Source organism: Colobus angolensis, unplaced genomic scaffold (assembly GCF_000951035.1).
Source record: "Colobus angolensis palliatus isolate OR3802 unplaced genomic scaffold, Cang.pa_1.0 Scaffold373, whole genome shotgun sequence".
NCBI classification, from domain to species: Eukaryota; Metazoa; Chordata; class Mammalia; order Primates; family Cercopithecidae; genus Colobus; species Colobus angolensis.
This window is the reverse complement of record NW_012117077.1, coordinates 2,038,763-2,055,957: the sequence shown is the minus strand read 5'-3', so window position 1 is coordinate 2,055,957 and position 17,195 is coordinate 2,038,763. Positions and strand designations below refer to the sequence as shown.

Sequence of the window (17,195 nt, the reverse complement as noted above, 5' to 3'; positions counted from 1 at the left end):
TGACTGATTGCTCATGAATGCAGATACTTTTACAAACGGCAATGTTTTTACTATGAGTACGAGGTGAACTATTAAGTATTTAAAATGAGATAAGCAAATATAATGAAAAAGTATAAACACTGAAGAAACTACCATCTAGTGAAAACAAGAAAAGCACGTCATGAAGAAAAGAATATAAAAAGACACAAGGCACACACATAATCATGAACACACACACGCCCCCCACAATATTATCACTAGTTTTCAGTTTAACAGAGAATCAGTCTTTCCAGCCTCCCTCTCTTACAGGCAAAGTCCAACTCAAAAATAATGCAAGTCACAATGAGTCACCTCACTTTAGCCAGATTCTTGGGACAACGAAGTTAGGAACAGCAATGATTGACTGGTGGCTTTTTTATGTTTGAAGGTAAATGAATAGATGATATGTTAAGTGTAAACATGGAGATATGCTGCATACTTAACTGTGGCTAAGTAGGTGGTCATGTTTGCCCCAAGTTATTTGGCATGGCTAGTCCACATTGACCTTTTCTTTGAGGTAATTCTTATTTATATCATTTTCTAATGCTAAATGCATCATGTCCATCCTTTAAGGCAAAAACACAAAGAACACAAAACAAAAACATGGGCCAAAGCAAATCTGGTCTTTCTTGATAAAATGACTGAGGTCAGGTGACTGCTGTCTGCTTTAATAGCCCAAACCTTTCTGAATGTTGCAACTTCTCTTGGATTCAGCCCAAATTAACAGCTGTTCCTAACTTCGTTGTCCCAAGAATCTGGCTAAAGTGAGGTGACTCATCTTAGGCTTAGGCTATCTTAGGCTAAGTCAGAATCTCTTTGGGTCTAATTACCTCTGTTACGAACACAGGGCTGACAGAACCATTCTCCCTCCTTAATCTTCCCCTTGAATCTCTTTGTGGAGTGATATCAACTCTTTTTCCAAAAGTTTTTATTTCAAATACCCACCTGCACTGTCTAATATGGTAGCCACCAGCCAAACATTGTTATTAAGCACTTGAAATATGGCTAGTTGTAATTGAGATGTGCTATAATTGTAAAATACACATCAGATTTCAAAGACTTAGTACAAACGACAGGTAAAATATCTCATCAGTAATCTTTTAAGTTACATGTCAAAATAATACTTTGAGTACATTAAGTTGAATAGTGTAAAAATTAGTTTATTTCTACCTTTTTTAACGGGGCTACTAGAAAAGCTTAAATTACCTGTGTGATTTACATTATATTTCTATTGGATAACATTGGTCTGGGCAGGACACTTAACATGGGATCAGGAGGAACATGAGCATTCAGTACTTACTCGCTTTTCTGGAAACCTCCTCTCCAGACAACACTCATGATGTCCCCCTGACTCATTCAGGAATGTAGCCACTTAGCTTACTCAGGAATTCCTCACTCCCATTAAAAACAGTCCACTATCCCTTCCAAAATGGGTTTATCTGTTATAAAGAAACATGTTGCTGTGTTTTCAGATATGATTTACAGCTATTTTAGAGGCTTCAGTGCTCACACAATGTGGCAATTCTTACACAAGCACATTTTGCAACTGAACCAATTTTGCAAGTAAACTTTCACTTTAAGTAACCAAAGCTGTATAAAAGTTCAAATGATACCTTCATTAAATGTTTTAATGAAGATTAATGTCTTAGCTATTACAAAACTCACAGACTTCCACATTTTTAAAGACTCATTCTAATTTTAATAGAGAAATAATTTTGAGAACTTAAAGCAATTCAAAAGAACTTCTTTGTCTATATGTATTCTCCCCTTTCTTAATAGAAGAAGATATGCTTTCATCTGTACTACACTGAATTTGGTGACGAAATATCTACTCTGTGTTGATTTGCCTAACTGAGCTCCTGTTAGGCAGGAAGGCTATCTTACTCACATTTGTTCTGCTATCATATAGAAAAGTGTCTGTGCCAAAGAGGGTGTTAGGAATAAATTTCTTACAAATCTGCAACAGTAAAACCCATAGTACAGATGTAAGAAAAAGCAACTTTGATCATACTAACAATAAAACCCTTTTTACCTATAATAAGAGTTAGAAAACTTACTGTGACCACCAAAACATTAAGTAACTTGGTTAACCGCATCAGTATATACATGTATTACTTATTTTTAAAAATTTGAAATACATACTTATAGCTTAAATATTTACAGAATAAAATTTAGCCCTTTGCTAACTCCATTTTGAAGAGAGGTATGGGACCACCTGCTACTGAAAGTATCCTCTGGGAAACGGCAGCATCAGCATCACCTGGAAGCTTCTTAGAAAGGCAGACTCTGACCCTAAGGCACATAAAATGATGTATACATAAATTGTAATAATAATAATTATTGTAATGATGGTGATGATGATAATAATTATTATCAGTACAATTGGTAGAGATCACTTTTGGATGTTCAGTGCTTCAAATTCATTATAATGAGTTACAACTGTAGAATAAATATTTCCTCAAAAACTTAGCACAAACGACAGGTAAAATATCTCTTCAGAAATCTTTTAACTTACATGTTGAAATGATACTTTGAATACATTAGGCTGAATAGTGGAAAAATTACTCCACTTTACCTTTCTGTTTAAAGGTGGATAAATTTTTAGCTCTATTATTCATAAATTTTCTAAATTTTGCCAAATAAACTACAAACAACTTCCATCTCTCAACAACTAATCAATTTCTATTTGGAAAGTGGCATGCTATGATTTCTGATATATTTATAGGATAATGAACCCTGATAAACATCAAAGAAAATATTAATATTGGAATAAACTGAAGGCCAATTTCATTTAGATAAAATAAACTAATTTTGTAAAATACTTATATTAGTTAAGATTTACCCAATTCATTCTTACAAATAAAATCATAACACAAAATATTAGATTTACTTGTCATTTAAGTCAAGTAAACAGACAAAATGAATGAAACTTATTTTTAAAAGTAATAGGTGTTTGTTTTTCCTCTGTACTTCAATGGATACAAATAAAGGCAATCATTTTCATAATGTAGAAGTGAGGACTGATACTGTGAAATGAGAGGGTTCTAAGAATAAAACATAAAATTTTTTTGGTTTTTTTTCTTTTTCTTTTTTTTTTCCTGAGACAGAGTCTTGCTCTGTCACCCAGGCGGAGTGCAGTGATACAATCTCAGCTCGCTGCGGCGTTGACTTCCCGGGCTCAAGCCATCCTCCCACCTCAGCCTCCCAAGTAGCTAGGACTACAGGTGCTTACCAACTACACCTGGCTAATTTTTATTTATTTTTGGAGAGATGGGACCTCACTATATTGCCCAGGCTAGTCTCAAAACTCCTGGGCTCATGCAGTCCAACCACCTCAGCCTCCCAAAGTACTGGGATTACAAACATAAGCTACCACATCTGGCCAAGAAATGAAGTTTTTATAAATAAAAAGTCAAATTAAAATGATAACCACTTTAGTTATGCAGTATACATGAATGTATACATTCATACAGATTCATACGAAGAAACGTTTGGAATATAAATCAACAATGTTGTGACATGATAGAAAAAATATGAAAGTTAAAAACTGAAAAGAAAAAAACCTTAACACGAGACACCTACTTGAGAATAAATTACTGTATATATCACAAATTTCTGCCCGGCTTCCTAAAGTTTTGGGTTTGTCAAAGCTTAAAATGAGATCTCATAAATAAGAAAACTGACAGTTTGTTTCCATGGTTTCAACAACCTATAATATGTGTAAAAATTATCACTGCTTGTACATTTCAGTGACGCCTGATTAAAGATGAGTGTAATTTTGGTCAGGTCACTTCTCAGTACAAGTTTGTCAGTTTATGATCATTAAAAGGAAGCAAACACACATAAGCAATAAAATAAACCTGGACTTAAACCTAAAACATTACAGAAAAAATTAATGCATAATGGAACACACACTTAAATGTAATATGTAAAACAATAAAACTTTTAGAAAAAAAATAGAGAAAATGTTCAGGTCCTAGAGCTAGGCAAAGAGCTCTTAGACATGGCAACAAACACATGATTCATTAAAATAAATTAATGAATAAATTGAACTTTTTAACTTCACTAAAATTTAAAAATTTTGCTCTGTGAAAGACTCTTGTTTAGAAGATAGAAACACAAGCCACAGACAGAAAGGAAATATTTGTAAACCACACATCTAACAAAGGATTTATGTGTAGAACATATAATGAATTCTCAAAACACAAAAATAGGCCGGGCTCAGTGGCTCACACCTGTAATCCCAGCACTTTGGGAGCCCGAGGCAGGCTGGTCATTTGAGGTCAGGAGTTGGAGACCACACTAGCCAATGTGGTGAAACCCCATCTCTACTAAAAATACAAAAATTAGCTGGGGCGTGGTGACACACACCTGTAAGCCCAGCTACTAGAGAGGCTGAAGCAGGAGAATCACTTCAAATGGGGAGGCGGAGGTTGCACTGAGCTGAGATCACGCCACTGCACTCCAGCCTGGGCAAGAGGGCAAGACTCCATCTCAAAAAAAAACAAAAACCAAAAAGTAAAAAAAGAAAAATCAAGCTGGTTAGAAAATGGGCAAAAGACATGAATAAACATTTCACCAAAGAGAACATACAAATAGAAAATAATGCTTTAAAAGATTTTTCAGTGTAATTAGGTATTAGAAAAATGCAAATTAAAACCACAATGACATAGCACTACATACCTATCTGAGTAGTTAACATAAAAACTGGAGACGGCCGGGCACGGTGGCTCACGCCTGTAATTCCAGCACTTTGGGAGGCTGAGGCGGGCGGATCATGAGGTCAAGAGACTGAGACCACTCTGGCTAACTCAGTGAAATCCCATCTTTACTAAAAATACAAAACATTAGCTGGGCACAGTGGCGGGCGCCTGTAGTCCCAGCTACTCGGGAGACTGAGGCAGGAGAATGGCATGAACCCAGGAAGTGGAGCTTGCAGTGAGCCGAGATCGCGCCACTGCACTTCAGACTGGGGGACAGAGGGAGACTCTGTCACAAAAAAAAAAAAAAAAAATAGTGACAATAACAAATACTGGCAAGGATGCAGATCAACTGCATCCAGTGGAATGCAAACTTGTACAGATACTGTAGAAAATATCTGGAGGCCGGGTGCGGTGGCTCACGCCTGTAATTCCAACACTTCGGGGGGCCGAGGTGGGTGGATCATAAGGTCAAGAGATCGAGACCATCTTGGCCAACATGGTGAAACCCCGTCTCTACGAAAAATATAAAAATTAGCCGGGCGTGGTGGTGCGTGCCTGTAGTGCCAGCTACTCGGGAGGCTGAGACAGGAGAATTGCTTGAACAAGGGAGGCAGAGGTTGCAGTGAACCGAGATCACATGACTGCACTCCAGCCTGGTGACAGAGCAAGACTCTGTCTCAAAAAAAGCAAAAAGAAAAAAAAGAAAAAGAAAATATCTGGAAATTCCTTATAAAACAAATGCTTGCCACGTGACCCAGTTATCACAGCATTCCTGTGCATTTATCTCAGAGAACTAAAACCTACACATAAATATTCATATATTAGGTTTATTGTAATATTTGTAATAGCCAAAAACTGGGAACAAACCAAATGTCCTTCAACAGGTTAAGAAATAAACAAACTGGATGGATGGTACACCCACACAATGGAATACTACTCAGTGACAAAAAGGAACAAACTACTGATAGATGCAACATGGAGAGATTTTAAGGGAATTATGCTGAATGAAAAAAAAAAGCCACTGTCAAAAACTTATATATGATTTCATTCATAGAACACTCCCCAAATGAAAAAAATTACACATATGCAAACCAAATCACTCACTGGTTGCCAAAAGTTAGGGATGGATGGGGGAGGGGCAGTTGTGAGTATAAAGGAATAAATAGCAGGACAGCGTTCCTTTGTCATGATGGAACAGCTCTATATCTCCAATGCAGTATCAGTTACATTAATATATACATGTGATAAAATTGTATAGAAGTATAGACACACACAAAAAAGTACATGTAAAAACTGGAGAAATATAAATAAGGTCTGTAGTTTGTACCAATGTCAATTTCCTGGTTTTGATACAACCACTGCAGTGATGCAAGATATTTCCAGTGGGGCAAACTTAGTGAAGGGTGCAGGAGCCTTCTCTAAACTCTTTTTGCAACTTTCTGTGAGTCTGTAATTATTTCAGAATGATTTTTTTTAATACAGTCTAACACGCTTTACAATTGTCTAAACAATCTCCCCTATATTTTCAAATGTCCTCTGACTTTATAGGTACTTGGAACCTGCTAAAACCAACCCTTAGGTTTGATAGTACTCTTATATCTATGTACTTCCTGTTTATATGTTGTATTTGTGAGTAGAGGTTTGCCTAATACTGCATGGGTACCATATAGTTTTTAATTAAAGGCACTTTGGAGAAGTAAAGCAAAAAGAGATCTGTTAGTTTCACTACACTCCTATCACTAGTAAGCACAACTTAAACCACAAAAATAACACTGCCAATCAAAATGGTCAAGAGGATGGAAGACTCCAAGGTGTAAGCAAACAGGCAAACAAAAGTGTCAGAGTATTTTAATGCAGAAAGAGAAAAGCTGAGACAAAATAATAATAAAAAGCACAGAAATGACAACCATGAAGACTGATAGTTACACACATTACGCTTTAAAAAGAAAAGCACAGAAAGGTATAATGTTAAAGCCTCATAAGCTTGTGTGTAGTTAAGTAAAAAATAATTCATGCTTTACTTTAAAGACTCATCATAAATTAATGGACATTTTTAATTGTGTTCTCCTTTCCTTTTTAATCACACAAATTTTCTATTTTCCAAATAACTGAAAACTGATCATTTTTTCAAGAGTCCAAGATGAAAAAAGTATTAGTAATTAACAAACCAATTTCATCTCAAAACATTCTTATATTTTTTTTTCCCGAGACGGAGTCTCACTCTGTCGCCCAGGCTGGAATGCAGTGGTGCGATCTTGGCTCACTGCAACCTCCGCCTCCTCAGTTCAAGAGATTCTTCTTCCTCAGTCTCCTAAGTAGCTGGGACTAGAGGCACGTGCCACCATGCCTGGCTAATTTTTGTATTTTTAGTAGAGACAGGTTTCACCACATTGGCCAGGCTGGTCTCAAACTCCTGACCTCGTGATCCACCCACCTCAGCCTCTCAAAGCGCTGGGATTACAGGCGTCAGCCACCGCGCCTGGCCACATTCTTATATTTTCTAAGAATATTCATGAAAGTGAAAAAAGAAGATAGTGGAGCTAGGGCCAAGTAGCTGAAGGGACTGAATCAGCTTAAGACAGAGCAGTGAAAAGTCTCTGTATTCTCCCCGCACCCCACCCCCACCCCGCCAAAAAGAAGAACCCAGAAAAACAAAGATCAGGTCTAGCAAAGTAAAATCCATAACCAGAGGTTGGTAATACTGAGGGGTGTTACCATAGACTCCTCTCAGGGAGGGTAGGAATGCCTGGATCCGGCACAGAATGATTTCCGCATAGATGTGATTTTAGAGGACTACAACATGATCTGACTGGGGTTTTTCATGTTCTGCCAGATGTAGTTTCCTCCCTGGAGAAAGGAAAAGAGCCCTGGGAAGTTGTGAGGGATGAGACAAAAGGATGCGTATCAGGAAGATGTGCGCGCACATGAAAGCCTTGATGATCCAGGCTCACTTTCAACTAAGGATGACGATGGGACATTTCTGATCAATAACCTGGAAATGGGAAGAACTAGTTGAAGTTTACAAGAAAGCTAACGTATGCTTCGCTAACGTAGACACAGTAAGCTCGCACGTGTTCCAGCTAGAAACATGGATGTGGTGCCAAGCTGTATCCAATCATCTTCCAAGCACAAGAAAGGAGACCATATGCTAAGGGTAATATGCTAAGGATATGCTAAGGATAATATAGCAGAAAGATAAAGAAGGATGCATTTATGCTAAAGCCCAAACCACTGACCTTCACTTTTCTTCACAAGCCTCTACTTCTACAATTCACTGCTTGTGGGATATTCTGTTAATTGAAAGTGTGCTGGGTTTTCCATGACATGAACCTAAATGCATAACTAATTTTATCATGTATCTGTAACAGTGTGTATATCTGTATTGTGTAGTTATTCATAATTAAATATAACCTGTGGCTAGGCGTTATTTATGAAAACAAAAACAGATGGATGACATTGAGTATCATGTGATATCACTGGTAAAACAAACAGTTAATTCTTTTTGCTGGGTATTTGGAAAACTTCACTTCATGCAAGAAGTACATTGGTATATTTGGTTTCTGATTATCATATTTTGAGTTGTAGAACTAGTGTATAAACCCAGAGATTGTGCCTCATTAAAATTAATCATTCAGTGGATCTACTAAAATACATATGAATATTCATTTGTTTTATGCATCTTATGGCAAAATCAAACATATTGAAAATAACTGCAGTCATCAGATATCAAAAAGCAAGGGAGAAAAAAAAAGAGAAGGCAGAACATTGGATTTAAAATTTTTTCTAATTAATATGCACATATGATATGTTCAGATACCACTAGAACAATTCTTTCATTTTCATACTTTTATGCTACTATTATATATTTTTTCTTCTTCTACATTAGTCTTATTTTCAAAGTTACTCCTGCTATTAGTAAACTCAGTATGACCATTCCTGTAACCATCCACAGTTCAGGAGGAAGAAAATCCCTGCAGCTGTTTGATGCCCAAGAATATGAACACTTAGCAGTCAGATGAAAGAAGAGAAAAAGACAGAAAAGGAAGATCAAGAGTGATTTTGAATTTCTGCAGGCTAACATTTACCTCTCTCAATAAAAGGAGCTTTGTGCTCATTATATCCCAGGACTCATCTTGCCTTCAGCTTATAGTAAACGGGCAATTGCTTTATCATTTCCTCTCTAAATTAAGGATCAAAGTTTAAACATATTCTTCTCCATCTCTATTAGATTATGATTAAAATTACCACCTGCCTCACCTCATTCACACAATCACTCTTACCAAGAAAAAAAGAAGGAGCCCCCTAAAGTAAGGCACAGTTAACTAGCAAAACAAAGAGTTGTAGGGAATTTGTGGTCATGGTATTTATCTGATAATTCATTTCAGAATATAGTGTTAAAGAAGCAAACAACAAAATCTTCTGAAAATAACACTCTAGTAAGTATTTAACTTGATATATTAGTTTGCTAATATTATTTATTTACTGAGCATCTTTACATACATTCCTAGTCCTCAAGACACCCTACAAAGTGGATTCCATCCATCTTTTATAGATGAAGAAACAAGTTCAGAGCAGTTGATTAACTTTCCCTAGGACTCAAAGCTATTTAATAGTTATGAGAGCTAAAATTTAAGCCTCATCTTGCTTTTACTTTAGAACATGGTCATTCAGCAATATTTTGTGTATACAGACACACACACACACACACACACACACAGAGAGAGAGAGAGGGAGATATTTCTACATATGAAGAAACAAAATTTAGTCTAAATTATTCTCATCATTTACACATCAAGTTTTATAAGTTAGTTACCATAACTTAAATCATGTCAAATAAGCTACAATGGAATTGTATAATAATGAATGCAAGATGTATAACACATTTTACAACTCTACATAATAAATTAATGAATGTAAGATGCATAACATATTTTACAACGTAGAGCCCTACCTTTTGTCAAGGTACAAACAAAGCTGGGGGCATCACACTACCTGGCTTCAAAATTTATTACAAAGCTATAGTAACTGAAACAGCATGGTACTGGGATAAAAACAGACACATAGACTAATGGAACAGAATGGAGAATTCAGGTCTAAATACACACGTTTGCAACCAACTCATCTTCAACAAAGGTGCCAAGAACTTAAAATGGGGAAAAGACAGTCTATTCAATAAATGGTGCTGGGAAAACTGCATAACTATATAAAGAAGAATGAAACTAGACCCTTAATATCTCATCATACACAAAAGTCAAATCAAAATGGATTAAATAAAGACTTTAATCTAAGACCTGAAACTATGAAAATAGTAGCAGAAAACATTGGGGAAATGCTCTAGGGCATTGGTCTCTTACAAAAAGATTTATTGTGTAAGACCTTAACATGGGCTGTCAAAGCAAAAATAGACATGAGAGTATAAATCAAGCTAAAAAGCTTCCGCACCGCAAAGGAAACAATCAACAAAGTAAACAGACAACCCACAGAATAGGAGAAAATATTTGCAAACTATCAGATAAGAGATTAATAACCAGAATGTATGAAGAACTCAAACAATCAGATAGCAAAAGAAAAAAAATCTGATTTTAAAATAGGCAAAAGATCTGAACAGACATTTCTCAAAAGAAAACATAAAAATGGTCAACAGGTATATGAAAAAATGCTCAATATCACTAATCATCACAGAAATGCAAATCAAAACCACAATGCAGTATCATCTCACCACAGTCAAAATGGCTTGTATCAAAAAGATAGGAAATAATAGATGCTGGTTAGGATGTGCAGAAAAGGGAATGCTCATATGCTATTAGTGGGAATGTAAATTACCATAGCCACTATAGAAAAAAAAAACAACAACCGTATAGAGGTCCCTCAAATAAGTAAATATAGAACTATGATATGATCCACCAAAGCTACTACTGGGTATACAGCCAAAAGAAATCAAATCGCTATGTTGAAAAGACATCTGCACTGCCATGTTTATTGCAGCCCTATTCACAATAGCCAAAATATGGGATTAACCTAAGTGCTTATCAACAGATGAATGGATAAAGAAAATACAGTATATATATATGTAATGGAATATTATTCAACCATAAAAAGTAATAAAATCCTATCATTACAGCAACATGGATGGAACTGGAGACCATTATGTTAAGTGAGATAAGCCAAGTACAGAAAGGCAAGTATCACATGCTCTCATTCATATGCAGAAGCGAAAAAGGTGTTTCTCAGGAAGACAGAACATAGACTGGAGGTTACCAGAGGCTAGGAAGGAGATTGGGGAAGGGAGATAAAGGAGGAAAATATACATAAAATTTGTTTATTACCACTGAACTGTGGTTAAAAATGATAAAAATGGTGAATTATATATGTACATTTTACCTCAATACATTTTTTTTTAAATTTCTTGGGGTGGTTGCTAACATACGAAATCCAAATTGCTTTCTAATTCCAATTAGATACAAATGTGAAAATTATTTTATTTCTAACCAAGTAGAGCTCTTCACTGTAATTGTAATACTTAACATGGGCTCATAAAAACCCTTCTCCCATTCTTGCACACACAGCTCTAGCTTGACATCAGATTCTCTCAAACTGACTATTCCTTCAGAGATTAAACTTTTAGTCTCTGATGAGTATGAAAGCATCTGATTAAGAAACTATTTTCTTGATTTATTCTGGTCATCTTTAGCTCTTTAATTGAGCATATATTCCCCTTCCCCAGATTGTCATATGAAATCTCTAGTAACTACTCCTGTTCTCTGTTCATCCACCTGAGTAATCCAGAGATTTTTAGCTCCAGGTGAATTGACCTTAGACTCACTGGTATGCCACAAAGGAAAAATAAACTCAGAAGACATTCAGTCAGCCACTGGCTCGTTCAAATATTATGCTAAGTATTTACCGTGAGGCAGGTCCAGTTCTACAGACTGAGGACTACAGCGGTGAATAAATAATATACACATAGTACCCACTCATGAGAGCAAACAATCTAGTGGAGGATACAAAGAGTCGAAAGACAACTCGATTACAGTGGATGAGCATCCACAGGATAGTGGTCCAAGGTGGCCGAAAAGAAGAGGGACCCCTCAACCAGCCCAGAAGAAGCTTCGAGATAGGGTGAAGTCAGAGAAAGCATACAATATATCTCTAAACTGTATCCCAAAACATGTACAGGAACGATCCCAAGGTAGAAGCAAACAATGCTTAGGCAGAAGCAATAGCAGGTACAAAAGCACAGCTTCACCGAGAGTTAAACCAAAATATGTGGCATCTAAGACAGCAGAATATGATCTCACACTTTCCAGCTGATACTCAAACATTTGTTAAATGTTTCTCTTTCATGGGGCAGAGAAATTATTTTATGTTAAGAAAATATTAAATACAGGAAAAGATTCACTTATTTAACCCACTCCTACTAAGCTAAAACTATCACTCTTCTGATAAAGATCAGAAAAGTTTTCTAATTCTTCATCTTTCTTATCTTTTATTCAGTGATTTTTTCCAGACACCCCAATTTCTTGTGTGTGGACAAAATATGAAATGAAAATCTTCAATATTCAAGAAAAAAGGAATACATGTGGAAAATGGATATCATGTTTCTAATTTATTTTACTGGTATTCTAGTATCTTTAGAGAATGGTCCCCAGAGATCCGAGCTGCCCCTCGCCCTTTACGGCCCTCTGGTTAGATGGTACCGAGAGGGAGGCTGAAAAGGTCAACAGGGACCAGATAATGCAGAATCTTGTAAGTTATGGGAAGGAGGCTGTAGAGAACTCAAGAGAAATGACGAATGGTTGAAAGGGTTTAATTAAGCAGAGTAGTACCATGATCAGATTTGTTTATTTCAAAATCCATTCTACTTACTCTGTTTTTGAATGAAGAGGAGTGGAGAAATTAGAATGGAGTGAAGATTTGGAAAAAGAACAACCGCTATGAAGCAGTTTCTGTAAACCATACTAGAGATGCTGGCAACCTGAACTAGGATAGCAGCAGCAGGAAGGCAGTATGGTACATACTTAAAAGAGTTAGGGGCTACAATTGACTAGACTCAGAGGAATAAGAAAAGGAGGACAGGGGAGTAAATTTCACTCGTTACGTTTTAGGTTTGAGCAGCTGGTAGAGGAAGATTCAAGATACCCGTGATTCGCTTGACAGGGACAAACCTGTTTGGAATGAAAATCTGTTAAGTTCAGTTTTATACTTGTTGAGATTTGTATTTATAAAACATCAAAATGAAGATATAAATAAATCCAAGATAAGGAGAAAGATCAAGAGTGGAGACAGATGTGGGCAGCCTCAGTAGATAGATGGAATCCATGGGATGGATGAGAATGCCTAGGGAGAAAATATACAATAGAAATACATAAAGGATCCCAGGAATGTGCCCTAAAAATCTCTTACATTAAATGGTCAAAAAGAGGCTGAGAAAATAAAAGCAAAGCAAGATCATGGCTTCAAAGAGCCAAGAAATAGTCCAACATGTACAATGCTAGAGACAAAGAAGAGTAAAGAGGTATCCCTACATTATCATGAAGTTATCTGTGAACTGGTTGAGAACAGTTTTAGCAAAGAAAGATTAATCACAGGTGCAGCACTTATTTATGCCATGTATGCTCGAGCCCATCACTTAGTTTCTTCACCTGTAAAACAGGAAAAATGTCCACCCTGTCTACCTCATGGTTTTATTACATTAACTAGGATTACAATAAAAAGGATTACATTAAATATCACATCTGAAAGTGCTGTAGAAACATTAAACAGAGGGTATAAAGTAGTATCGTTAACACTGTGTTGTTCTGACAGTGTTCACAAATGCCAACCCTCTGTTTCACCCACATGGCAAGCTGATGTGCACTGGCCAGTGTAACATTATCAGCAGGATAGACTCACTGCTAGGCAAAAGCTATAAGAAATAGTGCATAGTTCAACATGCTTCTCTTTGCCCTGCCACTACTTCTACAGAAGCAGGTTTCAAAACAAACCCTTCATAAGCCTAGACTTTTGAGTGACTGCCATGAGGACAGCCCTCTGGCTGACTCATGCTGACATGTAATATGGGGACAATTAAATATTTGAAAGCACTAAGATTTTGGAATTATAACAACTAATTATAGTGTAACAAGAAGCAAATAACTAAATAAAAGGTAGAAAAATCAAGTGGAAAATGCTATTTTGGGAGGTCATCAATGAGACAACCTGGAGGTAGTTGGTCAGTCATGCTAATAATGTACTGATTTTTATTTTATAGCAGAGTAACTCATTAATCCTCTATACTTGATTCAAAATTCTCACAGGTACAGAAGGTGAAAAGAACAACTAATGAAGGTGATATGGTTTGGCTGTGTCCCCACTCAGATCTCATCTTGAATTCCCACGTGTTGTGGGAGGGGCCTGATGGGAGGTAACTGAATCATGGGGGCGGGTCTTTCCCGTGCTGTCTCCTGACAGTGAGTAGGTCTCACCAGACCTGATGGTTTTAAAAAAGGGAGTTTCCCTGCACAAGCTCTCTTCTCTTGTCTGCCGCCATGTGAGACATGACTTTCACCTTCTGCCATTGATTGTGAGGCATCCTCAGCCACTTGGAACTGTAAGTCCTATAAACCTCTTACTTTTGTAAATTGCGCAGTTTCAGGTATGTGTTTATCAGGAGCGTGAAAACAGACGAATACAGAAGGGGATAAGGCCAAGATAAAGAAGGGAAGGAACATCTAAAACATCCTAAGGGAATATCCAAAAAAATTCAAATGAAAAGACGTGTGCTGGGGAAGGATGAGACAGTCCATCAAAGAGAAATTTCCTTCTTCATCAATATTGTTGTTTGTACCTCAAATTTTCTTCACCCCTTAGTAAGCATACTTCACACCGAAGTGTTTCACTGGTTATGTATTTGTGTCAGGCCAAAGACACACAGTCCAAATGGATTATCAGAAATAAATGGAAAACTGGACAAGGAACTAAGACCAGATTGTATGAAGGAAAAATGTTTTATTCTTCGAGTGTTAACAATAGAAGTTACCAAATAGTAAGTAGATACCAAATAGTAAATAGAAGTTACCAAATAGTAATGCCAAATTACTGTTTGATATGCCTAAATGGAACACGTGTGCTAGCAAATGGCCATTACTCAGAACCAAGGACAAAAGTAAAATCCAGATCTGAGTGAGGCATGAGGGCCCACTGGACAAGACTTTTCACCAAGCACACTGGATTCTCTTCCCTTCTTTATCTTGGCCTTTGTCCCCTTCACAAAGGGTTCATTCATTACTATATACAAGCTCAAGAATGCAACTTCATATCCCTTACAATCCCTAGCGCAGTGTCTTATTTATAGCACTTCCTCAATCAACACTTGCTGATTTGAATGCATTTAATACCTGAAAATCCTAGGACACAAACAAATTGCTGGGCTTTTTTTAACTCCAAATCAACCCATTTTCATTACTCTCAACGCTCCTTCATGCCAGTTAACTAGATGGATGTTCTCCATCACTTGAAAAATTGGCCATGTATATTCTATTGCCAGGATAATTTCCATTCTGCAGTGTCTCTCCTAAAAGGGGAGAAACTATTAAATCAAAATGGGGTAACCTCACAAGTATAACTATTACAACTTGTACAATAGCTCTTTTACTTAAAACAACAACAACAACAAAGACCTGTACCTTTTTAGTGGAACTTATTAACAGAATCATTAGCCCAGTAACTAAACTGGTATGGTACACAATGGTAGAAGACAAGCTAAAACGACATTGGCCTGTAAAAGTTTTACTTTCCTGACCTTTCTCCCTCTTCAAGATGGCAAAGTCAAACAGGAACAAATGTTGACGTACATTGAAGTTATCAATGTTAGTCCAAGGGGAGAAAAAATTGATCAATGTAGGTGTAATCTTCCCCTAAATGAGGAATATTAGCAAGGAAAGAATTAGTGCAAGGATATAGTGTCTGCCTGAAGGAATCCTGTTAGATATAAAATCACAAAATTTGCTATGAAATAAACTAGAAAGTTTTAAATGCGTAATTACACGTGTAATTACGCCCAGGAGTTATGCCCACGTTACTCCACAGGCCCACGCCAGTGCGTGCCTAAGTCAGAAAACCTGCAGTGGCGTTGAGTCACTCCCCAGCAGCACTAGGGGAATTAAGTGTTGGAGCCAAAGCACGTACCCTATGGCGCAAGACCGCTGATTAGAACATAAGGGAAAGGGGATAAGGAAAGAAGTTTCTTCAACGCCCGCTCCGGAGACCGGAGCTGTCAACCTGCCACTACGGAAGCCACAGAACCCGGTTACCCGCGTCACCCCGAGCCCCGCCCATTCAGGTTCCTCCCCGCCTGGGGCGGGGTCGGCGCTCCAGGGCCGAGGGGCATCCCGCGTACCGAACCGGCTCCTGGGAGGCGGGCTGCCCGTCTAAGTGGGGGTGGTGGGAGTCCGGCGGTACCTGCGCTGGAAGTCCACGGCGTAGGGCTTCAAGTACGGGTCGACCTCCAGGAGTCTGGCCAGTTCGGGCACGTCAGCCAGGGCGGCATTGAGCGCCGCCTCGGAGTCCTCGGCCCGAGCCGCGGGAGTCACCGGAGCCGCCATTTTCCACCGCAGTCCAAGTAGCCGAGGCCCGAGAGGGTCGAGTGGGGCCTGAGCGGGCACTGGAGCTGGAGCTCGAGCTGGGACGTGGCGGCTAGGGCGGAGCCGGAGGGCGCCTAGGCGTGTGGAGGCGAACCGAGGCGAGCCGCGTCCGTCCGAGGCCCTTTATAGCCGGGGCGGAAGGCCGCCTGCCCTTTCTCCCCCCGCCAGCGGGGAGGAGCGGATCCCGGGGTGATGCCTGGACGCACGTCCCGAGCGGGTAGGAGGCACCGAGGCCTCTCCGCCCACTCACGCTGCTGGCACCTGGAGGCCGCAGGGACCTGCCCTTTCCTCCCGTTAACGGTTTTTCCTGCCGGCGGAGGTCATTCTAGGAGGTGGGTCCCGAGCTGACTTCGCTCAGCCTTGGCCTTCCTCACCCTGACCTGTTCTTGGCTCCGGAATAGATTCCGCTGTTAAGTACCCGCTTAAACACCCACTGACAGCGCCCCCTTCAAATTGGACATACGGGGTGTTTTTTGGAAGCGACCTTATTTCTCAAAGTTCTGAGACTTTTGAGGGGCAGTATTTCAAACATATATATAAATTCAGAGAGAGGTGAACAGTCAAGTGTAGCTAGAGTACTACTGCTGAAAACGTTAATACCACCTACAACCAGGGCTCTCCTAAGCTTGCCAGGTCACGTGAATTTAAAATTAAGACACAGAATGCTGGAATACCATTGTAATTCTGCTGTTCTGGTACTATTTTCTGCGTTACCAACAGCTAAGAATTATAACCATGGGAAGAACTTTTCTCATTCTCCGTAAGGCCGAAAAGGAAAAGGCATTTGCCTGTGTTTGTAATTGTTACAAGGTTTTCAACGATTAAACTATCTTTGATAACACAAATGATACCA

The 17,195-nt window shown here is 38.4% G+C and overlaps 1 protein-coding gene across 1 annotated transcript in view; it reads right to left on the bottom strand.

Moving 5' to 3' along the window:
- GBE1 (glucan (1,4-alpha-), branching enzyme 1) overlaps positions 1-16,970 on the bottom strand; it is a 273,306-nt gene extending 256,336 nt beyond the window's left edge. Inside the window, exon 1 of the mRNA XM_011953833.1 lies at positions 16,161-16,970. Within this exon, the coding sequence (XP_011809223.1) occupies positions 16,161-16,303 (143 nt within the window). The 5' untranslated portion in view covers positions 16,304-16,970. The remainder of the gene's footprint in view (positions 1-16,160) is intronic.
- Positions 16,971-17,195: the final 225 nt, after the last annotated feature.